Source organism: Dendropsophus ebraccatus, chromosome 5 (assembly GCF_027789765.1).
Source record: "Dendropsophus ebraccatus isolate aDenEbr1 chromosome 5, aDenEbr1.pat, whole genome shotgun sequence".
Lineage (NCBI taxonomy): Eukaryota > Metazoa > Chordata > Amphibia > Anura > Hylidae > Dendropsophus > Dendropsophus ebraccatus.
In genome coordinates, this window is record NC_091458.1 from 67,440,284 (window position 1) to 67,467,686 (window position 27,403).

General features: G+C 43.2%; 1 protein-coding gene across 12 annotated transcripts in view; it reads left to right on the top strand.

The window, feature by feature from the left end:
* IKZF4 (IKAROS family zinc finger 4) overlaps positions 1-25,663 on the top strand; it is a 43,280-nt gene extending 17,617 nt beyond the window's left edge. For 2 of the 12 annotated variants that reach the window (XM_069970506.1, XM_069970502.1), the window contains exons 3-8: positions 9,933-10,034; positions 12,185-12,445; positions 12,946-13,149; positions 14,608-14,757; positions 18,926-19,057; positions 23,086-25,663. In XM_069970506.1, coding sequence (XP_069826607.1) covers positions 9,933-10,034; positions 12,185-12,445; positions 12,946-13,149; positions 14,608-14,757; positions 18,926-19,057; positions 23,086-23,789 — 1,553 coding nt within the window. In that variant the 3' untranslated portion in view covers positions 23,790-25,663. The remainder of the gene's footprint in view (positions 1-9,932; positions 10,035-12,184; positions 12,446-12,945; positions 13,150-14,607; positions 14,758-18,925; positions 19,058-23,085) is intronic. The other 10 variants (XM_069970503.1, XM_069970508.1, XM_069970504.1 and 7 more) reach the window with 10 other exon arrangements.
* Positions 25,664-27,403: the final 1,740 nt, after the last annotated feature.

Consider the following 27,403-nt stretch of genomic DNA (forward strand, 5'->3'; position numbering starts at 1 on the left):
CTATTAGATTAAATTCCGCCAACACAATGTCGTGGTCCGACCATACTGATAGAACATGTCTAGCATAGAGCAAAGCAGGGAGGGCGGACGTAGAGGTCAGAATCCAATCTATTCTCGTGTAGTGATGATGTGTTGGGGGAGAAATAGGAATAGCCTCTTGCAATACCATTATGTTCCCTCCAAACGTCCGCCATCCCAAGCTCAGAGAAAGAGGAGGTCAAAAGACGCTGCTGTGCACCAGTACGGCGCAGAGGGGCATCGTTGGACCTGTCTAACTTGCCATTGTAGACCATATTAAAATCTCCGGCCCAGATTAGCATGTCATATTGTACTGAAGAAATATGCTTACAAAGATTAGAAAAAAAAACCAAAGGGTCATCAGTGGGAGCATAGGAGTTAATCAGACATATACGTTTCTCGTAAACAGTACCCAACAGAATCAGGTAGCGTCCCTCTGAGTACAATTCCTGAATTGAAAAAGGGAAGGTGTTTCTCAGGAGAAACACAACACCTCTAGTTTTAGACTGATAAGTAGCCATACGGACAGTAGAGTATTGTGGGTGAAAATATTTCGGACAGGATGTAGGGGTAAAATGGCACTCCTGGAGAGCAATGACATCAGGAGCATGTTTCAAATAATCCCGGAATGCCTTTTTACGCTTAGTGGGGGAGTTAAACCCCCTTACATTATGAGACAATACCCTACACATCTAATAAAGGGAGGAAGCAATGCTGGAGTTGAACAAACCGCACTCACCAGTACAGTCTACATAACCAGGGGAGCTTACACAAGAGAAGGACCTCTTAAAAGCAACATATACAGGAAAAAGGACGGTACATACTGGTACAGACAAAACTGGAGAAGAGAAAAGAAGAACATCAACAACAAGAAGACACAAAAAACTGACAAACATAAAACAAATGGATACCAGAAGGGTTGGTGGTCTGGGACCAAACCAACCTAATCCAGATATACCCGAGGGTATAGTAGGCAACATGGTTCACCAACTGCAACCGGCTGCGGGCCTGGTTACTACCCCTACTGAGGCAAGAGGTAAAGACAAATGGCAGAAAACTGCAAACAAAACCTGTCACAGACGGTTTATGTGGATACAGCGTCCTCGCCCTTACGGGCAGCTGGTCTTCTAGGGGCTGGTTTCACAGTGGTCCAGGATCTCGTAGGACGGGTCTATCTCTGCGACAATGGTGGCGGGTCAGGGTCATCCACCGTGATGTCTTCCTTCTGCAGTGCTTCTCGTGCATCACGATGTGTGCGGACCACATAAGTATGATTATGAATAGTAAAGTTCAGAGAAAAAGGGAAGCCCCAACGATATCTCACATTATTCTTGACAAGGGCCAAAATGATAGGACGCATTTGGCGTCTCCTTTCCAAAGTAGATGGCGCCAAATCTGTATAGAGACGGACTGAAGGTGGGAGATCTGGTAGGGTATCTAAATTTCTGGCAGCTGCCATTATAGGGTCCCTTTGTTCTGAATAGTGGAGCTTCAGAATCACGTCCCTCGGAATATCAGCCTGGCGCAGCTTGTTAAGGGCTCTATGGATTCTGTCAATCCTGAACAGTTCCGCTGGGGAGGAGGGGAGTAAAGCTGTAAACAAGGTGGTCACTGTACCTTTAACCCCTTAAGGACAGAGCCTGAAATGGCCTTAAGGACAGAGACAAATTTTATGAATATGACCTGTGTCACTTTATTCATTAATAACTTCGGGATGCTTTTACCTATCCGGACGATTCTGAGATTTTCTCGTGACATATTGTACTTTACATTTCTGGTAAGTTGGAGTCGATACTTATAACAAATCTTAATGAAAAAAAACAAAATAACGTGAAAAATTGTGAAAAAATGCATTTTTCCAACTTTGAAACTTTTTTGCTTATACAGAAAATGGTTATGCCACATAAATTATATATTCAATAGCATTAGCAACATGTCTAATTTATGTTGGCGGCATTTATTAAACTATCTTTCATTTTTTTTTAGACAATAAGAAGCTTAAAACATAAGCAGCAAATTTCCAAATTTTCAGTAAAATCTCAAAATCAGATATTTTTAGGGACCAGTTCAGGTTTAAAGTGTATTTGAGGGGACTGTATGTTAGAAAGCCCCACAAAGCACCCCATTTCAGAAACTGCACCCCCCAAACTCTGCAAAAGCATATCCAGAAAGTGTTTTAACCCTTTAGGGGAGTCACAGAAATAAAAGCTAAGTGTGTAAGAAATTTGAAAATGTTTATTTTCTGTGCAGAGATTTTATTGTAATCCAATATTTTTCATAATTATAAACCTATTAGCAGAGAAATGCACCCCAATAATTATTGCCCCGTTTCTGCAGTTTATAGAAATACCCCATATGTGGCCCTATTGCGCTATTTGACACAACCACAAGCCTCAGATACAAAGGAGTGCCTAGTGAATTTCAACGCCTCTGTTATACTTGGTCATTTTTGACTGTACCACTTCAGGTTGGCAGAGGCTCTGGGGTGCCAAAACATAAAAAAACACCCCTAAAGGGACACCATTTAGAAAACTACACCCCTCAAGGAATGTAACAAGGGGTGCGGTGAGCATCTGGACCCCACAGGTGCTTCACAGATTTTCCGAACAATATGGCGTGAAAAAAGAAAAATGTATTTTTTACACTAAAACGTTCTAGCCTTCAATTTTTCATTTTCACAAAGGGATAAAAGGAAAAAAAAACACAAAACGTGTAGCGCAGTTTCTCCCAAGTACGGAAATACCCCACATGCGGACATAAAGTGCCAAGCGGGCGCAGGACTAGCCTCCAAAGGGAAGGAGCGCCAATTGGCTTTTGGAAGCTGGATTTCACTGGAATGGATTTTAAGGGCCATGTTGCATTTACAGAGCCCTCGTGCTGCCAAAACACTGGAAACCCCCCACAAGTGACCCCATTCTGGAAACTACACCCCTCAAGGAATCTAACAAGGGGTCAGTGAGCATATGGACCCCACTGGTGATGGGCACAAATGTGGAATAATGTGACGAGAAAGTGAAAATTTTCATTTTTTCACTTTCATGGCACAAATGTGCCAGTCATCAAGGGGTCCATATCCTCATTGCACCCCTTGTTAGATTCCTTGAGGGGTGTAGTTTCCAGAATGGGGTCACTTGTGGGGGTTTACAGTGTTTTGGCAGCACGAGGGCTCTGTAAATGCGACATGGCGTTCATCATCCATTCTAGCCAAATCCAACCTCCAAAATTCATATGGCGCTCCTTCCCTTCAGAGGCTTGCCCTGCACCCACATGGCGCTTAATGTCCACATGTGGGGTATTTACGGACTCGGGGGAAATTGCTCTACACATTTTTTTTTTTCTCTTTTAACCCCTTGTGAAAATGATAAATTCAAGGCTAGACCAACATTATAGTGTAAAAAATGTAATATTTCATTTTCACGCCACATTGTTCCACATTTGTGCCCGTCACCAGTGGGGTCCATATGCTCACTACACCCCTTGTTACATTCCTTGAGGGGTGTAGTTTCCATAATGGGGTCACTTGTGGGGGGTTTCAACTTTCTTGGCAACACAGGGGCCTTTTGAATGCAACATGGCCCCTCGAAATCCAATCCAGCCTCAAAAAACCAAATGGCGCTCCTTCCCTTTGGAGGCTTGCCCTGCACCCGCATGGCGCTTTATGTCCACATGTGGGGTATTTCTGTACTCAGGGGAAATTGCTCTACACATTGTGTTTTTTTTTAATCTTTTAGCCCCTTGTGAAAATGAAAAAATCATGACAAGATCAATGATTTAGAGTAAAAAAATTTTAAACAATGACACTAAATGTTGGTCTATCCTTGATTTTTTTCCATTTCCACAAGGGGTAAAAAAAGAAAATAAATGCAAAACGTGTAGGGTAATTTCCCCTGAGTACGGAAATACCCCACATGTGGACATAATGTGCCATATGGGCACAGGGCAAGCCACCAAAGGGACAGAGCGCCATTTAGAGGCTGGAATGGAGGATGGAGGCCATGTCGCAATTACAAAGCTCCTGTGCGGCCAGGACAGTAGAAACCCCCCACAAGTGACCCCATTATGGAAACTACACCCCATAAGGAATCTAACAAGGGGTGCAGTGAGGATATGGACCCCACTGGTGACGGGCACTTATGTAGAACATGTGGTGTGAAAATAAAAAATACCTTTTTTTTTTAATTTTCACGTCCCAAATGTGGCACCAGGGGGCCATATTCCCACTGCCCCCCTTGTTAGATTCCTTATGGGGTGTAGTTTCCAGAATGGGGTCACTTGTGGGGGGTTTCTACTGTCCTGGCCGCACAGAGGCTTTGTAATTGCATCATGGTATCCTCTAATGGGAATGGCGGCCATACCTATTTAGCTGGGGAAAAGGGACAATTCTAATTTATTTGTGGGTATTAGGCCAATTATTAGTTTATAAGGTTGAAAATGACAGGTGTCCATCAAATTCAACCTGTGTTGATCCAGAGGAAGGAAAAAACCCTCGTGAGGCAGACAACAGTAGCCTCATCACTGGGAAAAAATTCCTTCCCGACTCCATAATGGCGATCAGAATAATCCCTGGATCAACGTGACCCCTGAAATAGGAATAAGGGACAGAATTTAGAAAATGTAGATCCCCAATGACGTGTGGTGCGCCTTGAAGTGATCCAGTATGCAGAGGCCGGGGTGATCAGGACAGGCGTCACACTGGAAAATGGTGTCCTTCCTGATCCCCCTGTTACGCCACACTCTGCACTTCTGGGGTCTCCCGTTCTCCAGTGTGGGGGACGTCACCTGGAAAATGTTTCCCTGGTGCGATACGGGGTCCCTCATATCCAGAAGCGCTGGGTCCGCTCCATGGCTGCTAAATATTAGGGCTCTATTATTGCTTCTATTGCTGATATTTTCGGATCGTGCCGCAAGCTACAGTAGCTCAGGCAGCGATGGACTGGAAGAGGGGGTGCTGGTAAAAAAGTTATCCCCGTACAGGTGGTAACCTTTATCCAGCAGTGGGAAGATCAGTTCCCGAACGATCTCCCCACTAACTCGGAGGATGCGGGGGGGGGGGGGACATCTGGGGGCTGGATTCGGGTGTCCCTTCCTTCATACACTCTAAGGGTACATGCACACTGCGGAATGGCGAAGGATAACCCTTTGTGCATTCCGCATCTGGCACCCGCCGGCGGACTGATGGAGGCGTGCGTCTCCGCTCGTGTCACACTCCATTCTATGCAAGGGCGGATTCCGCCCTCTGTCCAAAGAATAAACGTGTTCATTTTTTGGACGGACGACGGAATCCGCCCGTGCATAGAATGGAGTCTATGACACGGGTGGAGACGCGCGCCTCCATTAGTCCGCCGGCGGGTGCCAGATGCGGAATGCACATAGGGTTATTCTTCGCCATTCCGCAGTGTGCACGTACCCTAAATCTGTAAGTGTACCCTGAGGTACTCACACAGAGTTTGTAGAATTTCACGCCATACCGTGATCTCTTATTGGGACGGTACTGGCGGAAAAGATTTGTCTGGGGGGGCAGCGTACGCTACGCTACTCCCCAGACACGTCACTGGATGATGATGAGGATTATGAGGATGAATGGAGGAAAGAAGGATCCCCCATTCATCCTCACTGGCTGTTTCAGTGTCGGAGGCAATAATAACGTATGCGTGCGACACCGAAAACACCCTGGGGGCCATCTTTATACGGGGACTAGTATATGGGGTATGTAAATGTGTTCTGGTGTAGTGTAAAACTTTATTCCATGTAGTGTGGTGTAGTGTTACGTGTTTTTTTGACAGTAAGAAAAAATATCCCTACGCCAAGAAAGGAGCTGCTGATAAATGCCGCACTTATCAGCAGACAGTGGCGGTAGGATATAGGGGGGGGGGGAAACGCCCCTACGCCAAAAAGGAGGAGTTGCTGATCAGCGGCGCACTTACGTGCGATGCTGATCAGCACTCAGCGGCGTTAAGGCGCAAAAAAAGAAAAAAAAATTGGAGAAAAAAAAAAAAATCTTTTTAACCCAAAGCAACTGATCAGTGAATGATATTCACTGATCAGCCGCTAGGGGACAGTAGAGCGTCGCTGCCGGAGATTGCCGAGACCCGCCGAACCCGAGCGTTTCCGAAGAATTCCGACGCTGGACGACCGAACCCGGAAGTGAAGCGAAGAAGACGCGCGGACCGCAGATCTTCGCTCCGGACGCCCAGATCAGGTGAGTATGGTACACCTGCATCACACACACCTGTTCTGCACCCCTCAGCTACCTAGCTGAGCGGTGCAGAACGCGACAAAACTGTTTTTTTACAGTTTGATCGCCATGATGGGCCGGCCGGTACTGGCCGTTCTATCACGGCGATCGTGGGGGTGGCACCGCGGCCATCTTTAGTGGGGACACTAATGGCGATTGGTGCTGTCTCGGACAGCACCAATCGCCATTGCTTTCCGGGTCACCGATGACCCGGAAAGCTGTTTTCAGCTGCTATATGCTGATCTGTATAGATCAGCATATAGCAGCGTTCGTCGGCACGGGAGGGGTTAATCACCCCCAGTGCCGACGAGCAGAGATGGCCTGCTATACATTATAGCAGGCCATCTTCCCCACATGCTGTGTGTGAACACACAGCGATCGGGGAAACATCGGGCGTAAGTATACGCCCGTTTGTGTTAAAGCCCACCCTGCGGGGGCGTATACTTACGCCCGATGTCGTTAAGCCGTTAAGGTCGATGTTGGACTCAGGTAAGCCCCTTATACGTATATTCGCCCGGCGTGACCTGTTTCCCAGGTCTTCAAGCTTTAATTCCATAAGGTCCAAACGTTCACCATGTTCAATAAAGTCCAAGTGATCAGCCTCCATTGTGTCTGTAATCTAATCCAGCTTATGTTCTGCATCGGAGACTCGCTGGCCCAGCTCTTGAACCTGGGTGGTAAATTCTGTGAGGACTTTTTGCAGTTCATGCTTCGATAGTTGTTTCATGGACCTGTACAGAGATTGTGCATCGAGCGGTTCAGTAAGAATTTCCTCTCCTTCCCCCTCCTCCGCTGCCGCCAGCGTGTCCAAGATGGCGCCGGCTCCGTCCTGTGAGGCCTGCATGGACTTGAAGATGTTGGGAATAGAAGGCGAGAGATGCTGTGTAAGTCTGCCCTTTGTCTTCTTAGTTCTTGTGGACATCGTCCCCAATCGGTAGGTCAGGGTGGAATGCTCAGGAGCCGTGATACGGCGCTAAGGGAAGCCGGGATAGCTGCAGCCCTAGCGGAGCTCACATGAGGTGCGTCCTCACCGTCGAGCTGCGCGCATGCTCCCCCCCTAGAATACCCCTTTTATTCTGCCTTTCAATGCTTAGTATTTAGTCATCACACCTTTTAAAGAGGTTTTTAAGTAGTTTTATACCTGTGGTAACGTCACTTACATTGTGCTTATGACTCTGTATCCTAACACTAGCTACAAGAGAAGGGCCAAACATTTAGAAGAGACCCCTGTGGCTAGTGATTGAATGTAGATTGGCCACAGTGGTTGTCGGGTGCACGATCCCATTGCAGCACTTCCAGCCTGTATACGATTTTTTAAACTACTGGAAATCCTCTTTAAATGAAATTTCAAATTTATTTTAAGTAATAAACAAAGGGAAATATTTGGAAACCCTAAGGCCTTATTCCCACGCTTTGTGCACAGTAGTGATGTCACGATACCAGAATTTTGAGTTCGATACCAATACCAACTTTTTTTTTTCAATGCTCGATACAAATTCGATACTTAATAAATTTTATTTAAACCCCCCCCCCCCCCCCCCCCCCCCCACAAGAATAGAGATGCGCCCGTACGGACCATATTACTTTAAAAATAAAGTTTGAATTATTTAAAATAAATGTTCTTAAAAAATTGTCCCTATTCTGACTCCTAACACTTTTTTTTGTCTTTTAGCCTGCATGGCTGTGGGGTGTAGTGTTATTTAGTAGCACGTTTTTATGTGGTACTAAATGTGGTGGTTTCTCCGCTTGCACCATTTACTGTGCGTCATCAGGAAGGTGATAATCTTATAATATGCACAATAACACTTCAGCTATCAGGGATGATAGGAACTGTAGTCATGTAACACACACTTCAGCTATCAGGGATGATGGGAACTGTAGTCATGTAACACACACTTCAGCTATCAGGGATGATGGGTGTTGTAGTCATGTAACACACTTCAGCTATCAGGGATGATTGGGGTTGTAGTCTTGTAACACACACTTCAGCTACCAGGGGGATGGGGGTTGTAGGCATGTAACACACTTCAGCTATCAGGGATGATAGGAACTGTAGTCATGTAACACACACTTCAGCTATCAGGGATGATGGGTGTTGTAGTCATGTAACACACACTTCAGCTATCAGGGATGATGGGAACTGTAGTCATGTAACACACACTTCAGCTATCAGGGATGATGGGTGTTGTAGTCATGTAACACACTTCAGCTATCAGGGATGATGGGAACTGTAGTCATGTAACACACACTTCAGCTATCAGGGGGATGATGAGAACTTGTAGTCATGTAACACATTTCAGCTATCAGGGATGATGAGGGTTGTAGTTGCACTATTCCAGCTGGATTCGGGCGGCAGAGTAATGTGCAGGCTACAGCCCCCCTCCCCTTCACAGTTGCAGCCAGGCCGACCTTTTGCTCACCCCCACATTGCTGATGCCGGCCCGAGACTGTCCTGACGGCCCCCACCTCACAGCCATCCACCTCCTGTCAGATCTCCTCCTCGCCTCCCCCACCTCCAGCCTTCTCCCCCGCACCGTGCAGCTCTCAGCCTCTCTCTTTCCTCTCCTGCCGCCGACGCTGCTCTGTAATGCTATACTGTCTTGGGACCCCGCGTACCCCTCGGCTCTCGTCAGATACTCACCGGGCCCAGCTCTGTCTCATGTCTGGTGCCTGTGGAGGGGGGAAGCTCATGCTGCTCCTCATCTTATTCCATAAAACCCCAGCACTATCGCAGCTGCCAACCCCGCTGTGGCACACACGTGTCCCTGGGTCGGCGGTGTCCCCCGCGGCGATGTGAGAGGCAGGAGTGGCCAGCGGCAGCAACATGGTGCGCGGAAGATCGGGGTCCCAGGTCACTCCTGCCTCTCACATCGCCGCGGGGGACACCGCCAACCCAGGGACACGTGTGTGCCACAGCGGGGTTGGCAGGGGTGGCACAGAGAGAACATGACAGGTGCTCAGGTAGCCGCCTGTCATGTTCTCTGTACTATACTCTGTTAAACTAGCGTAGTTTAACAAAGTATCGATATCAGGAAATCCTCGTACCGAACTGTTTTTTTGCCCCGAAAATCGATAGTAGTATCGATTTTTCGGTGCATCGTGCATCCCTAGTGCACAGTCCGTATGTATGGACGTGTGCGACATAACAGATTATCGGAACTCCCAGCATTGTATATCATTACGATGGTGGGGGCTCTTGAACAGTGTAAAGCTTCACGGTACTATACTGACACAGCTGCGCTGTACTGGACCAGATTTTCAAGTAAGTATAGATTTGTTTTAAAGCATGATAACAAAAAATTATGTACATTACAGTGACACCTACTGATTCAGCCTGAGTCATTTTACAGAACTTTGAATAGAAATTTTTTAATTTCTTACCTTCAGATAATTTTATGCATATCTGCAATGACCTGAAGGCTGTCCTAAGGTGTATTCACATGTGGCCTATTTATTGCAGAAATATCTCAGACTTTCCCATTCATTTCAGTGCTGCCTGCAGAAATCTATGTGCACTCCTTTCAGATGAATAACACTGATCTTCAGTTGCAGAAATTTCTGCAAGAAATCTGCTGAATGTAAATGTGTTCTTATTGGTTATTGTTTGAGGTCTTGAGTGCTGTGCCAGGCCACACTCCCCTTCCGTTGACCTGTCTAAATCCAATGTTTTCCTTGACAGCTGGAGACTCTTCCCTGGAAAAGGATTTCTCAGAAGCATTGATTGGACCCACAGTAAGCACGCCAAACAGCAGACACTCCTCCCCAAGCCGCTCACTTAGTGGTGAGTATATTGTTGCACCTAGCTGGCTTTTGCAGCAATGAGTTTTCTGTTGCCACAAGAAGATTTCTCAGTATGCTGCAGCATTCAGGTGCCAGAAGTCTTGTGTTCTCCAGGTCACAGCTGATAAGGTACAATATATTACCCTATAAAATGCATGTCATTGGATTTACATAGAGTGAAAGATGGATGAATATTTTATGTGGAGGTCCCTTCTTTCCTCTGGGTTTCAATAAACTGAAAATGCCTTATACAGTATGTTCAGTCCATTAGAGTGAATAGGCCCACTGCATGTACATTTGTGCTATATCTTGGCATACCTGTTTGTTTGTTTGTTTTTTTGTGTATACCACTGATATACTATGTGAACCCACACAGGATTAGCAAAGTGTAGCCACTTTCACCCAAAGCATGTCATAGGGATATTGCAACTTTGTTTCAGTGAAGGGAACAGAATCAAATTCTCATACCAACACGCAACCTGCAGATAGGTGTGGCACTGTTTTTGGAAGAAATCAGCTATGTTTCTTCTAATCCTGGATAATCCCTTTAAGGGACAGTACCTCGCAAAAATATGTACATATGAATTTAGCTTTGAAGACAAAAGAGAATACAAGTTATGAAACAGTTACTACATTTCTGACACATATACAGTGACGGAAATAGTTATTTGATCCCTTTGAGAGTAGGTTAATTTTAACAGAGATAGAATGGCAAAAATAAATTATTTACATTTTGCAGAGAGAAATAAGTATTTGATCCCTCTGGCAAACAAGGCTTAATACTTGGTGGCAAACCCCTTATTGGCAAGCACAGCAGTCAGACGTTTTTGGTGGTTGATGATGAGGTTTTTGCACATGTCAGGAGGAATTTTGGCCCACTCCTCTTTGCAGATGATCTAAATAATTACAATTTTTAGGCTTTAGCTTGGCAACTTGGAGCTTCAGCTCCCTTCATAAGTTTTCTGTGAGATTAAGGTCTGGAGACTGGATAGGCCACTCCATGACCTTAATGTGCTTATTTTTGAGCCATTCCTTTGTTGCCTTGGCTGTATGTTTTGGGTCATTTTCATGCTAGAAGACCCGTTGTAATGGATTGAAATCCTGCAGTACCTGCAAAGTCCCACTGCTCAAGAAAGCAAAGTTGGAGGCCTGTCTGAAGTTTGCGGATAAACACCTGGATGATTCTGAGTGAATGGGAAAAGGTGCTGTGGTCTGATGAGACAAAAACTGAGTTCGCTAACAATGTCCGTGCAGCCCTTGCTGCCCGATAGTTGGCCCGTGTAATGGCTCAGTAAATGAGCACCAATCTGTGCTCGTTTACAGTTTATGATTGGGCCGTCTAATAGGACCCAAAGTTCTTCCCGGCCATATCTTTTAAAATGCACCTGGATCCTTGTTTAGGGTAAAAAAATATATATAATCTGTGCCCTAGGCCTGCAACGCCTCTCCTTCCTTTCTTCATCCCCTCTCTCCTCATTATTAGGAATGCCCCGGCAGGATTTCCCCTATCCATTGCTTGTCTAATGTGCCACTTCGGATCGTTTAGTCACATTTGCATTGTTTACACAAGTGTTGAGTAGGAGAAATCCTAACAAGTAGGAGGAAGAAAAGAGAGGCGTCATGGGCCTAGGGCACAAACTCTCTAGGTCACACCAAATTGACTTGGCTGCTGCAGATTAAAAGATAATTTTTAGCCAAGCCACCGGGCGCATTTTAAAAGACATGACCAGGAAGGACTTCCTCTCACCAAATGGACTTTATCAGCGGTTTGGGGGAGTAGGTTGGTGAATACAGTATTACTTTAATAGTTGGTAGGGGATCAGATACTTATTTCTTTCTGCTAAACGCAAATTTATATAATTTATACTATGTGATTTTCTGGATTTTATTTTTGCCATTCTACCTCTCACTGTTTAAATTAACCTACCCTTATGTCTTTATCAGCGGGCAAACTTACAAAATTAGCAAAGGATCAAATAATTATTTCCTTCACTGGAAGTTTATTATGTATTTATAGATGTGTGTGTGTGTGTGTGTGTGTATGTATAAATATGTGTGTGTGTGTGTGTATGTATATGTATATATATATATATAATATATATATATATATATATATAATTATTATTTTGATATACTATCAATTGTTTACAGCAAATTCTATAAAGGTGGAGATGTACAGTGATGATGAATCTGGGCGCCTTCTCAATCATGAAGATCGGTTAAGTGAGAAAGACGATGGAGCCATGCCTGATGACTCGCTGGTCGAGCCACTTGGGTACTGTGATGGCCCTGGACAAGACCCCCATTCTCCAGGAGGCATCCGTCTACCCAATGGCAAACTGAAGTGTGACATTTGTGGGATGGTCTGCATTGGTCCTAATGTTCTGATGGTGCATAAGAGAAGCCACACGGGTAAGCCTGATTACATATACATCAACATATCTGTCAGCTGGTTTTGAGCTTTGTCTCATATGTGCTTGACAATATTTTATTAAAAATCACAACTCCTGGTTGTGTTGACACTAGATAAATTACCATGGGAGGAAAAGAAATATATGTACATTCCTTCTTTTTTTCATAGTAGATTGTACAGATTATGAAAACCATGTCTTATAAGAGTGGTTTTGATCTTCTCTAAGTATATGGTATACACCTAATAGGGTAGCATGGTCTAGCAGCATACCATAAAAAGGTAAAACTTGCCGTGGTGACACACAGCATTGACACAAATTAATCAAGGTATCCGTGTGAACCATGTGTCTCGAAATTCATTGTTTTACCTCCTTTGCAGCATTCAATCCTCTGCTTTGAAATGTAGGCAGGCCTTCTAGAGAAGTAGAAGTAGGAAGAGACTGATGGGCCTTAGCTCCATGTGTCAATAAGATACTAACCAGCTTGCTGTTGTGTTGCAGCACTCAGCGGGGACTTTATGTTTGATGCTGTTTCAGGTGAGCGGCCATTTCACTGTAACCAGTGTGGTGCCTCCTTTACCCAGAAGGGGAACCTCTTACGTCACATCAAACTGCACTCTGGTGAGAAGCCTTTCAAGTGCCCCTTCTGTAACTACGCTTGCCGTCGGCGGGATGCATTAACAGGTCACCTGCGCACACACGCTGGTGAGTGTGCCTGAAATATTGTCTACACTGTTCTACACTTAGTTCAAGTATCCAGTGGTGTTCACAGTGCATGGTGGGGTTATAAGGCTGTCCGCTATAGCTTAATCTTACTGCACAGAGGTTTTTGCATTTATAAAAAACAGGTCAGTTTTAACATTTTTTTTCTCTTTTCTGCAAAAAAGAAAAATCTATTAAAGAGGCACTGTCATGAAAAGAAAATTTTTTCATGTCAGTTTAAGATTGAGGCGGGAAAAGTCGTGCCTAGCACTGGTTCTCCTAGTGGTGCAAGTCTAGGGGGCACGCCTCTTCACACTGACACAGAGCAGGGAGAGGACTGTGTGGCAGTGCAGTCCTCTCCCCACTCGTTCCTTTAATGGGTCATGGTCTGAACACTCAGACCCTGTCTTATACAAACTTTTGTTATGTCTCTTTGACATGTCAAAACATTTTTATTTTTTTTTGTGACTGGTACATTTTAATATATTTATGGCTTCCAAGCATTAGATATTGTATATGTTTGCGTAGCTTTTTTTTTTCTCCAGTACCAATGTAGTTTTGTGTTGGTTTATGTATAGCCATCTTGCAGCACTGTGATACCTCTGTATACTAGGAACTGTATATAGCATGCATTATCTGTCACATTATAATGGTCATTAATCTTTTTTAGTTGGTTTGACAGCTTTATATTTTTCACTGTATGTAGTAAAAAAAATATATAACACCACACAAGAGCTTCTGCCAAAACCAGTCAAGAGGTGGGACGTCAACCTACTGAAATGGTTTTTATATTGAAGATTTTACACTGATGAATGGTCCTCAGTATTTTACACGAATCTCTTCTTACTGGCACACGTTTCTCTCAATATTGTAATCTTAGGAAGTAGTCTTGATCTCCGTGCACTTGCCTGTACTTCAGCCTTAGAGATGTTTAAATGGATGAGTCTGATTGATAGCCATTTAACCTAAAGGCCCTATTCCACGGAACGATTATTTGCCGTCCCGTGGAATAGAGTGCAACGATCAGCCGACATCGTTCATGTCGGCTGATCGTTGCAGTCGCTTGTTTTTCAACATGTTGAAAAACAAGCGACTGATACAGCAATGATCTTCTGCCGTCGCTCCGTTGAATAGGAGCATCGTCAGCAGACGCTGCTGTATCCTATGGGCTGCCCGGACGATCAGCGATCGCCCGGGCAGCCCCTCCCGCACTTACCCGCACGCTGCCGCTGCAGCGAATAGCGGCGGCAGCGAGCGGGGAACGAGGAGCAAACGAGCGCTGAGAGCGCTCGTTTGCTCCTCTAGATGGCCCGTGGAATAGGGCCATATCCCTACAAGTTGGATGCCAAACCAATCATACAAATCTTTTGTAAATTAGACGTTCCCCAATTTATTCTATATAAAGCTTGTAGGGCACATATCTCTGTTTTATGGGCAGGCTCTATTTTTCATTTTTTCCAGTCTCCTCCCCCACAGTCGGCAAGCCCTACAAGTGCAACTACTGCGGCCGCAGCTACAAGCAGCAGAACACACTGGAGGAACACAAGGAGCGCTGCCACAACTACTTACAGAGCCTCAGCAATGAAGGCCAGCACCTGACTGCACATTCAGGTTAATGAGACCACCTATATAATTGTACAGGTTTCATGTTTTTCCTGTCTATTTTATTTCAGTAAAACACTATGGGGGAATTTTATGATGTCAGTTATTACACAATATGCATAATCTTGCTTTCCTTGTGCAAAATTTACTATTGGGCGCAAATTAATTGATAAATCTCACATAAATGATGACTAATCACACACCATGCCCCCTCCTAGCAAAGAAAAAAAAACAGAAGAGATGAAAATTAGTTAAATCTGCTTGATAAATACTGCGCACAGCATTAAAAAATTTGCAGCCATCCATTATTGGCCAAAACAAGATTAGTGATACACATACCTCCTTATAGCTTTCATTTGGTATAAAATACTGCCAAAATTTTCAGTCTGCAAAGAGAGGCATGACTGGAAAATGGAATTGAAATAAGTTGATGTGTACCCCTAGCTCTCTTAGGTCCAGGCCACTCAAATTGCTTTTTTTTGCCATAGGACATTTTCTGGTTACAGTGTAAAAAATGAATGTACAAATTTAAATGGCTTATAAGAAGTCTACGTGTCCTCAGCAAAATGCTTCTAATATTTAGTGCTCACTCATGCAACTATGGCCCAGATGTATCTGTGTGTAAAATGAAAGGCAGGTATAAAATGCTTAAAGCAACAAATGACAGCTCCGCTTTTATTTTACCAGAGCTAAAAACTGAGCTGTGATTGGTTGATGTAGGCAATTTATAACCATTTCTGTTTACACACTTCAGTAAATCTGGGCATGTTTTTTTTCTTTTGAATTGTTAAAGTGTCACTGTTGTGAAATTGTTTTTTGCAGAAATCAATAGTCCAGGCAATTTTAAGAAACTTTGTCATTGGGTTTATTAGACGAAAAATGCATTTTTTTTCATGAAAAAGCAGTTTGAAGCTCTCCCCCCCTGTCTTCATTGTTCTCCTATGGAGAGAGCTAAATAAAAGACCAAAACAGGGCAACAAAGAGTTAATCTACAAATACCTCACCCTTTATCTCCTCTGACAGTCACCACTGACCTCTCTGAGCTCTGATTACAGCGTTCACCCAGCTCCGTGCCTGTAATCCTCTGTTATCTGCTTTCTGCTGTCAGCTAACTTCCTCCTCCCCCCTCCCCTCTCCCTAGAACAGACTGGGTACGTCTGATGCAACAAGCCACAATTTCCAGATTTTTTTGCAGTGGATAGAAAAGAGGGAGGGGGGGACCTGGAAAAAGGCTTTTTAAATGCAGATAATGGCATATTTGGCTAATAAACCCAATTACAAAGTTTCTTAAAATCGTCTTGACAGTGACTCTTTAAACTGGTTGTCCAGGCAGGGGAATATTTAGGTATATGCCACAAAAGGGAATGATTAAAAACAAAAACTTTTACTCACCTCCCCAGCTCCTGCGCAGTCAGTAGTTATGGGAGTGCTCTATTGTAATGTCGCAGGCCCCCTCAGCCAATCAGCAGCTGAGGTGGGATACTGCTGCAGTTGCTGATTGGTGGGTGTGGTGCAACACCCCGAACCCGGAAAAGGCTGCATCAAAGGCATTTTATTTAGTTAACCTGTACAATGCTGTGTACTGAACCTTAAAACAACTGTCTGCAGATGGGTGTTTAATATGGTTGGTGTCTCTAATCAAATTTTAAGACTTGTTTATAGGCTGGCGTTTGGCTAGCTACCTATAGTTGACATTAGAAAGAAAACACTATTGCTCTCTAGGAGGAGAATTAATATGTTCCTGATCAGTCGTGCCATTGAACATGCCGACTAAATGTATGAATCTTCGCTCTGATGCACTGTTAGGGGCACTGCCACGTCATCGGTCCTCTTCAACAGTGCATCAGAGTGAAGATTACTCCGAATAACATTGTGGGTCCGGCACCGAGGAGGAAAGTAACAAAGGCGCTATAAGGGGCTATCAGCAGGTTAAATTTGTTTAACCTGCTTATAGTTCCCCTTTAAAAATATCTGCAGTAACATTAGTCACACATTTTATTTATTTATTTTTTTTACAGCTCTTAAAGAGAACCTGTTAGGTTTTGGGGGCCTCACACAGTAGCCAGCTTCCAAAGCTTTTCTCCTCAGCTCTTTACAATGCTGCATAGATACTTTAAAGGGGGGTGTTGTGACTAGTGTCCAGTCAGGTTACACAGCAGATTCCAGTCACTTTCACCATGCCCTCTTCGCTCTTTCTCAATTTATGAGACTTGTTTCCTCCCTCCACCCCCTTAACTCTTCACTCGCTCATAACTGCATATTAAAGTGCATTACATTGATTTTATACACATTTACTGCTGTGTACCCATGGTGAGCTCATAGTTTTTAATGGACCCATTGCCATAGCTTGTGTCAGAATTTAAGCTACAACTAAGGCCACAATCGTATATCGTGAATCGTATAAGCTGCAGGCCATGAATCTGTGCAACCGAAAGTGTTCCAATCTTCGCAGGACTGTGCTGACGCTGTTGTACGGCCGTGTCAGTACAATCCAGTAAAGATTTAAACACTTTTGCCACTCCCAGCATCATTATGATACATGATGCTGGGAGGTCTGTAATTGCACTGCACAGATTCCATGGCCTGCAGCTTATGTGATTCACAGAATGTGTGCATGTAGCCTTAGTTGTGACTTAAAGTGACACTGTCGCCTTCTTTTTGCATTATGACTTATCTACACAGGTGTAAAGGGTAAATGTTGCCGTTTTATTACCTTATTTTATATCATACATCATGGTGCTTGTTCCAGTAAAAAGTTATTTTCTATCATCTGCGGATTGTGCCATCTGGGCGGGACTTCATGGGCTTCATGCACTCTTAGCCCCACCCACAATGTTCATATTTGCCCCGCCCTGTGACGTCAGTGCATAAGCCCTGTCCCCTTGGCCGCCATTGGTATGGGCTGACCTAGAGGGGGTGGGGCCTAGACCTTTAGGCTGGTCTATTCTAATGGTCGTCGAGGGGCGCGGCCTAAGTTGCGCTTTGGCTGTGAAGCCCCACCCAGATAGCACAATCCGCAGATGAGAGAAGATCACTTTATACTGGAACAAGCACCATAACGTATGATATGAAATAAGGTATGAAAACTGGTAAATTTACCCTTTACACCTGTGTAGAGAAGTCATAATGCATAAAAGGGGGTGACACTGTCACTTTAAGCTATGTTCACATATATTAAAGGGGTTATCTGATGCTCGAGCATTTTTAACATGTTGCTGCCATAAAAGAAAACATAATAAACATATTATGCTTACACCTCTCCAATCCCCTGGTGTCCCGATGCAGTCACTGGTGTCTCATGCAGTCTGTAGCCGCCATTACTTCTGAGGTGAGTGCATCTTGGGAGTGACAGCCAACTGAGCCAATCACTGGATGCGGCATTGTCCTGTGTTAGTTAATGATTGGCTAAGTGGGCTGTCACTTCCAAGACAAGCTCATCTCTGATGTAATGGTGGCTACTGAGAGTGTGGGACACTGAGGGATTGTGGAGAGGTAAGCATAACATGTTGTACGCAAGGATGTTGTATGTCAGTGCATCACTGTAACCTGATCTCGCAGTGAAGATGAAAATACATCTCTCTGCTGTACAGATTCTGTTAGTGAATTCTCAATGAATAGTTAACTTGTATTCTGTATGCAAAGTCAGAATGCATCACAAGCAAGCAGATTTCCACATAGAGTTCTGCCGTGGCGGATACATCTTGACAGTATTTATCTATGGTATATAAAAGAATCTATGTGGATAAAACACAGATAAGAAAAGCTACCATTCACATACACTGTAAAAGAATTGGGATGCGCTTGAAGTAGCTTCTGATATGCATTCCATTGGCTGAATACATGGTGCTGTAGAGAGACAGTATTCTGCGGGCATAACATGCAGGAAAGTTATCTTCCAAATCATTATTGTATTACTTTCAGGTGCTAAGGAAGCAATTGAAACCCTGACATTATAGCAAAAAATTGCTAGCAATGTCCTTTAAGCTGCTCAGTCCAAAACTTGACTTTAGTCATTTTGCAAAGTGTGCTTTGCACTAATAGAGTTATGAGGACTGATGTAATATATTACTTGAGTTTCCCAGAGCTTATAGAAATCATTGCCTGTACAGAGGCGATTGATACAGCATGCTAGATAGCACCGACAATTGGCCCAATCTCTTCTCTCCTTTCCCTTCAGGTGAGGAGATTCGAGACCTGGATCTGGGACCAGATGCCCTGATGCACCACTCCTCTGACCCGCCGTCTTTTATGGATCGGCTGGCGAGCAACCTCACAAAGCGCAAGCGCTCCACACCTCAGAAATTTGCGGGTAAGAGCACATGTATATATGTGCAGGAGAGGGCACTGCTTGTGATGCTAACTGTGTCTGACCCAGTATTGCCATCTAGTGGCAAGACATTCAGATTACATCGGTATGTTCTTATGCTGTAGGTTGTAAGCAGAATACTGTTGTGGTCTGATTAAGTCTTAGGAAAGCTGTGACATTTCCAGAGCTTTATCTTGTGTACTAAATGTTACAGTGGGATTATTTGATCTAGTTCATAAAGTGGGAGCCTTAACCATGGACTCCTAACCATTATGTTAGTAAAATGAAATATTAGGCAAAGAAAAAGAGTACAACCCCCCCCCCCCCCCCAAAAAAAAAAAAATAATAAAAATAAAGTGGACTGGTCCCCTCTCCTGGCCTGTCTGCTTTGGCAAATACATGTAGTGCCCATGAAATAACAATTCTGGATAGCTCTGTGATGTGCTGTTCCTCTGTCCATACACTGTCTGACACTATCCATTCAGAGCTGATGGTGCCAGTCTGTTTAGGGATCCTGCAACTGGTAACATCCAGTTGGTTATTTTAGGTAGCTTTTCTAGTAATAATAACAGATGGACGGCACATCAGAGCTATAACAAACAATGTTCCAGAATTATGTCATAAGGAATTATTTACTAAATATACATAAGGAATTATTTACTAAAGCAGACAGCAGGTCAGGAGTGGTGCCACTTGAACACTTTCTATAGTATGATATCTGCCTTTGCATCTCTGATAAGGTTTAGCTTTTCATAACTTATGTTTGTATTTTTATGTGTAATATTGTCGGGCCCCAACCTGGAGATTCACCCGGCTGACCGCAAACTTCAGTTTTTTCTCTTAAATACACTTATGATTCAGATCTCATTATCATATTATCCCTACCATGTCTGACTGGTGCTATGTTACCCCTGTCTGCGTCATAATAAAGCATAAAGTCATGGCCCAGATACATATCGCTAAGGCTGTGGTATACACTATTATTGATAGTAAGCCTACTGAGCACAGTAAGGCAGTCCATGCTGGGACAACTGTCGATCACAGTTCTCTCTACTTTACTGTGGTGCAGGGCTGTTCTCCCCACATTTAATGTCTATTATAATTAGCATTAGAATAGTCATTAGGGGAGGATCAGTATAGCAAATACATTCAGCAGCATTTGCTATGTCTAAAGGGCCTATTCCACGAAACAATTATCGGCCATTACGGGCGATAATCCTCACGTGGAATAGAAGGCAACAATTAGCCGACATTGTTCATGTCAGCTAATCGTTGCAGTTGTTTGTTTTTTAACATGTTGAAAAATAAGCGACTGATATAGCAGCGATCTGCTGCCTCCGCTGCGAGGAACAGAAGCGGCGGCAGCAGACCACCGCTAGCCCCCCCCCCCCCCCCACTCGGCTGCCGCCGCTCGGAATGGCGGCGGCAGCGGGTGGGAAATGAGGAGCTAACAGCAGCTAATAGGGCTCGTTTGCTCCTTAAGTCGCCAATAGCTATATGGTTGCAAGTATGAGACAGGCTAGTCTTTGGGATGACAGTCTGCTCAGCCAATTACTCACCATGGCGCTGTCCCACAGTTGAATAGCCCCTTAAGGCCATGTTCACGCAACGTATATTTTCGTAAAAGATTAAGGGTAAATTCACACGGGCGGATCCGCCGGGAGTCTCACGCACAAAATCAGCAGCTAATCCGCAATACACATAATAATAAGAAGAATAATAATACGTGTATTGCGGATTAGCTGCGGGTTTCGTGCGTGAGACTCCCGGCGGATCTGCCCGTGTGAATTTACCCTAATACAAAAATATATGTTACCTGGCCTCCATGGAATACTGGTCGGAGCGTATATACATAGTATGAGCTCCGGCCGGGATCTGTAGCTGCATCGTAGAAAACTGAATGTCCGTTTTCTGCTGCCGATATTTAGTGATAGCGGCCGCAGAAAGCCCTGTCAGTGCACACTATGGAGCGAGCCGTTCCGCATGAAACCTCTGTGGCCCTAAAGATCATCTGCAGTACCGGTCAGGATGATCTTTTCTGAGAGGCCGTTCCGTGACCCGGCCGGTCTCTTACATTGTCTGAACATAGCATAAAGCTGTAGTGGCGCTATGTTACATAGAAGTGACACTGTTACCCGATTTCTTTACTAGTGGTTCTTTGCCCCATCATCAAGAATATATGCTGCACGTCCCCAATCTACCTTTATGGAAGTTTTCCAAATTTTCCTTTGCAGAAAGAAAAACTTGATATCATTAGTGGCTTCACAGCTGTTCCTTCTCCCCACCTCAGTCTGGCGCTGTACTCTGACAGTGATGTTGCATTGGTGGGCCGCTCAAACTTCAGCAGAAGCGTTTTTTAACACCTTGGTGGCACAGGCATGGTGAGGATAGAAAAGGATATGGCAAAATTTTACTGCCCTGCCGCACCTGCGCCACTAAGACCTTACACTGCCTTACCCACCAAAACAATATCCCTGCGGGTCATAGAGTGTGGCATTGGTGAGAGGGGACTGAATGGCTGTGAAGCCCTGCCTCGGTGATACTGTCCACCAGCCATTTAAAGTGTTTTTTTTTCCCTCTGCAAAAAGAAGATATGGACAACTTTCATAAAGGTCGATTGGGAATGTGCAGCGGGTAATCTTGCAGAGAACCACTAATACAGAAAGGGAGGTGACAGTGTCACTTTGTGGTTTCTTCTTTTAAAGCCAGTCCCAGGACAGATCATAAATGAGAAATAGGTATAGGATAGACCAAGATGTCTTCAAAATCTACATAGAAAAAAAATCTTAATATGGCAACACATCCCAATAACTGTCTACTTTAGTGCACTAGCATTTTATTTGGTGATCATATGCAATGAAGGATTTTATTTTATTTATTTTTTTTTAACTTTAATTTTTATTCAATTTTTTTTACGATACATTATATATAACAAGGGCCTTAAACTGGCCTAAAGAGAATTACAAAAAATATTGAAAACTTGTATACAGCCTAGGAATACAAAATAGAATACTTAGAATAGAAACAAGGTTTATTTTTCACCTTAAGTTTATAATTATTGCTTATTTGGCGTAGTGTGAAGATGTCCAGGGTTTCCATCTTCTTATAACTTTCAAGATGTTGTGTGTATCAGGAAGAAGAAAAGTTTTGCATGCACAATGTAAATTAACTCTTATTAATTACTTCAGAAATTGAAGGAGGATTGGAAGACTTCCAAGCATGAGCTAAGGCTAGTCTCGCTGCAATGAATATATGGTGTATAACCGTTCTTGTGGAACTAGGAAATAATTCTAAGTTGATGTCTAAAATCGCTAAAGCAGGATCTAGTTGACAAGTATTTTGAGTGATGTTAGAAATTAAGTTGAATACATCTTTCCAATATTTTGAAATATTTGATGGATTAATGATTTTAAAGGGGTATTCAGTTTATTAAAAAACTTAACTGCAGCCTGCTAGAGCTATACAGTAACAAACTAAAGCATATTCACCTCACTGTGTCCAGCAGGTATTCTGGTATCTTAAAATGTTTTGCTGGGTGTATTGTAAAAATATAAAATGATACCTACCCACGTCCCTAGCAGTTCCCATTTATGCACCCTCTGAAATAGCAAGGAGCGATGACCAGTGGGGGGCTGGAAGATGCTGGCAAATGGGGTAGGTGATAATCATTTATTTTTTACTATTACCCTTCCCCCAGCAAAGTTGCAATACCAAAAATACCTCTTATTTGAGTGTGACATTTGTTGTGGGTCTGTACAGTATTTCATCAGTCTAAGGTTAAATTTATTGACCCATATTTATTGGTCTGCATGAAACAAATTGGTGTAATCTGTCCCCTTAGCGACCATTCACATCTCAGCTTTTATATCTTAATGAGCTCTGGTAAAATGAAAGCTGAGCTGTGATTGGTTGTTATCGGCAAACTACACCAACTTTTGTTTCACACAAATTGATAAATCTGGGCCATTTTCTTTAACTCTAAGGTTCTTTTTAAATAATATCCATTCTGATGTATTCTCTTTTCTTTTCAGGGGAGAAACAGATGCGTCTTAGCCTTGCTGATCTTCCATATGACATGAACTCTAGTTTTGAGAAGGACATAGAGATGGTTCCTCACCACCCTCTTGACCCATCATATGGAAATCCATTAGCTTTTGTTGGAGGTCCAATGCGTTTGCCACCTACAAACTGCATCTCAGAAATTACTCCAGTCATTAGCTCTGTATACACTCAGCTCCAACCTATGTCAGGAAGGCCAGACATGCCAGGAAACCGGGAAGCAGCAGAGGGCCATGAAGATTTACCAGACGGGACACAGGTTCACTACAGAGGAAGGACTGAGCATGGAGCTTCTCCTACTAATGGGTGCCAGGACTCCACGACAGATACTGAAAGCAACCATGAAGAGAGAGGCTCTCAAGCAACCAGCAGCCGGCAGAGTCCGGCCTATGCCAAAGAGGACCAGCGGCCACCTGAATCAGGTGTGGTAAACCCTTCCCGCTCTGGGCCTGTCACTGCCAAGGAAACCCTGCGGGTACTGGGAGAGGATGGTGAGCAAGTCAAGGTATTCAAGTGTGAGCACTGTCGTGTACTCTTCTTAGACCATGTAATGTTCACGATCCACATGGGATGCCATGGCTTCAGAGACCCTTTTGAGTGCAATATATGTGGCTATCACAGTCAGGACCGGTACGAGTTCTCATCCCACATTGTGAGAGGAGAGCACAAAGTTTAACAGAGGAGTAGGGGGAAATGAACTCTTCCTCCCTCCCCCTCTCCAAAAAAAGGCTCAGAGACGCAGTCAGGCCATGTGGCTGATGGATGTTTACCGTCAGATTTTTCAAGATTCTACTCCTTTTTATTTTTAATTTTTTTGTGATAAGAATGGGTGGAACACAGAAATTTTAAGCACTTTTTAAATGTTCCTTTTTTTTCTTACTTCATAATTTAATTAAGCACTACTGTAATTTGTTATAGGAGATGAGAAAATATTTGTTCTCAGTGACCTACAAATGCAGATATCATGCTGGATGTGTCACTGCGTGAAGCATTGAGTGTGTAAGTGGAAGGAATCGTTACAAAGGCACTACTGGAGCTTTTATGAAGTGTTTGGGGAACACAAGGAACTGTTTGGCAAATGCACTTAAAGCGCCTTGTTGCCTTTGGAGGTACACAGCATTGCTAGTGATCAGTATAGGAGTTAGTGGTATAATGTAACCAGCCAACACCTGGTGTCCCCACTTGTAAGTGAACTAAAACTCTTGGTAGCTGTTACAGATATTGAGAGTTGTAGTTAAGTTCGACCTTTTTTTTTTTTTTTTTTAAATCTCTCAATATTTCTTCATCACATTATGGTCTTCTAATTTCAGAACCTGTTAAACTCTGAACGGCTTTGTAGACACAATGCTTCTCATGTCGGTGGTGAAGTGTAGCACCTTAGTAAGACTGTTTGGTAGTTGAAAACAATAGAACTTCCCCCTCAGACCTCATTGCAAAATGAAGTCAACTTTTTTATTTTTTTTCAGCCTATTTTTTTTTCTATTCTTTGCACTGACTGTCTATTTAAAATGGTTTTGAACAGATGGAAAGAAAATGTATTCTATTAAGTGTAAGTTGTCCAATCTTTTCTATTTGAGTTGTACCCTTATTCTTATTGTTAATCTAACCGTATAAGTTCCCTGGTGTATTTATTTTGTTGTTTTCCTGTCATTCTTGGCTGAAGTACTGTGTCTATCAGAGCAAGGTTTAACTCTGTTTCTGATGACCCCCTATTGTGTGGTTTATTTTTTTGACTGCCATGTTTGTAGGTAACTTGTTATATACCTAACTGTAATCGTCATGCACTTTCCTTTGCTACTTTAGGAACCTGTTTTGTTCTGCACATACTTACCCACATGTATATTAAATGAATAATTTAAAATTGTCACTAAAAATAGAAGCCCGTGAACAAAGAAAAAAAATCCTGACCCAAAAATATTTAGTATTTAAAGTTATATTGGTCTATAGACACTGTTTTTAGCAGCCTGTGTTCGACAGTAGAATAATATTCAGATGGTTTTAATAGTTTGGTGTGGGGCCTGTATATTCAGTGCCAAGAATGTGATTAGATCACATCAGGATAAAGATGGGAAACCTTTCCCAAATAAAATTGTGGAAAAAAGTTTGCCTACTTTGACCTGATCACATTCCTGTTACTAAATATATAGCCTTCATTATAATTGGTGCTTAAGGGGATTATCCAGATATGCAGAGTTTATGATCCATCTCACAATATGCATAGTCTCCGCATCTTCATGTACATTGCTTCATTTTTATTCATTTTCTCCATTGTAGCAGAGCTTAAATGTCACATTTATTGTGGCTGTGCATGGCATTCCGATTTGCCTGAATGGGTTGATGCCGTGGTACCATGCCACCATGAATGTGATAGTGGTGTGCACTACCAAGTACACATCAAAGGGGACATGGCACTTGTCAGAGTACTGCTTGGGGACATATTTTAAACAACTGACTTCCAGGGGTGTTGAATGTTCCCACGCATCTGACATTGATGGTTAATTCCAAGGTTAGCCCATCAATTTTAGATTCTGCTTCACCTTTGGGGAGACACCTTTACAGGTGATCTGTGACACTTTTTCTAAATAAAATGTTTACAGCACCTTTTACATAGGACCCTAGAACCCCCAGCCCCTAAGGAGCAATTTACAAAGTCAGGAGTTAAAAGATATTCCAGGAGTAGAAAACGTCTTCTAGTTGTCTGTGTGCTATAAAGTGAATGCATACAGCATCCTAACCTGCTGATATGATGGTACCTATAATATACCTTAAGAGTGTCCAGTGCACTGCTTCTCACTTTACACCTAGGTGATGACTGATCACTTTCCTGCAATTGTAACAATACCTCCTCAATGCAAGATGGTTTATTCATCCAACCGTCTGCAGCTCATAGCAGGCTTCATTTAAGTCACAGCAGAGGGGCAGATCATTATTCAAGAGGGGGTGCAGTAACAGGAGTGGGTTCACCAAGAGGTAAAGTAATAACCCCTGTAGACTAAACACCTAGTTTGCATGTTTATAAAAGTTTATTCTAAAGAAAGACAGTGCGACTAAAAGGCATATTAAAGCTACCATTATGATCACTGTAACCCTCCCTGTTAGCCAATATCAGCAGGTTAGGATGCTTGCCTACCCTGATCTCGAGCAATGGTTCTAACAGCTCCTAGTTCCCACTATTAATACCTCTTTAACTCATTTATTTAAAGGGAGACTGTCTTCAAGTTGGAAACATCTAAGCTGCTAATATATATTCCTATAGCACACTAGGCACTAAGGTAATTTTCTTACCTTGATCCTCTGAGCTGCTTTTGGGAACTTTGTAGATTATAAGATGTAAATTAGTCTGTTTGACGCACAGGGGGAGGCCTCAGTGCATCAGTCCACCCTGGAAGGCTTAATATTGAGGGGGTGCTCTGCAGCGATTTCACTCTGGCACTCTTCACCGCAGAGCAACAGATTAATATTCATTAGAAGGGTTGGGCCCCCTGGGCCGGATGGTTGCACTGAGAGTAGTAGTCCTGTCCCCAGTTTGCCAAACTGCTTCATTTACATATCTAATAAACTACTACGTTTCAGAAAACCGCACTGAGGATCAAGGGAAGAAGAAGAGTTAAAGGAGGAGAAAATTACTAACATCGGTAGCGCATATACGCTATAGGGATATAGCAGGTTAGCTGCTTCGAACCTGGTATAGTTTCCCTTTAACAAAGCAGAAGTATGGAAAGGTTCTCTTTAAAGAGTGTTTTAGGAATAGCCTGAAGAAAAGTTACACATTAGAATTTCTTTATACTGTGAAGCATTTTGCTCATATCCTACGGAATTGTAATTGGGAAAATAATAATAATCCAGAATCATGAGCCGGCAGAGGCTGATTTACACCAAATGGAAACCGGTATTCTGCTACCCGATTATAAGTGTTGTGTTTCCAATAAGTATTTGAACAAGCCATTGAGACACTAACTGCTTAATGGACATGTCAACCTGTCTTAGAAGTATTTAATGCTTCTTGTCTGTACGCTCTTCCATGTTTCAGGCTATTCTTCTGGTATGCCATTGCTAAGCTCTGCTCTGTGTCTGTTAGCTTGTATGACAAGGTGTGCAGAAACAAGTATTTCTCAGATTCCAGAATTTGAGTATATTGTTCTCCTACAATCTGTCAGTTTAGTTTCTAACCATATGGTACAAGTGCCTTCAGCACTCTAACAATCTAGAGAAAGCTAGCACTGGCCAGTTCTACGACACTTACTTTTCTACAGTACTGATACCTTTTGTAAGGGGAAACCTCAACAAGAC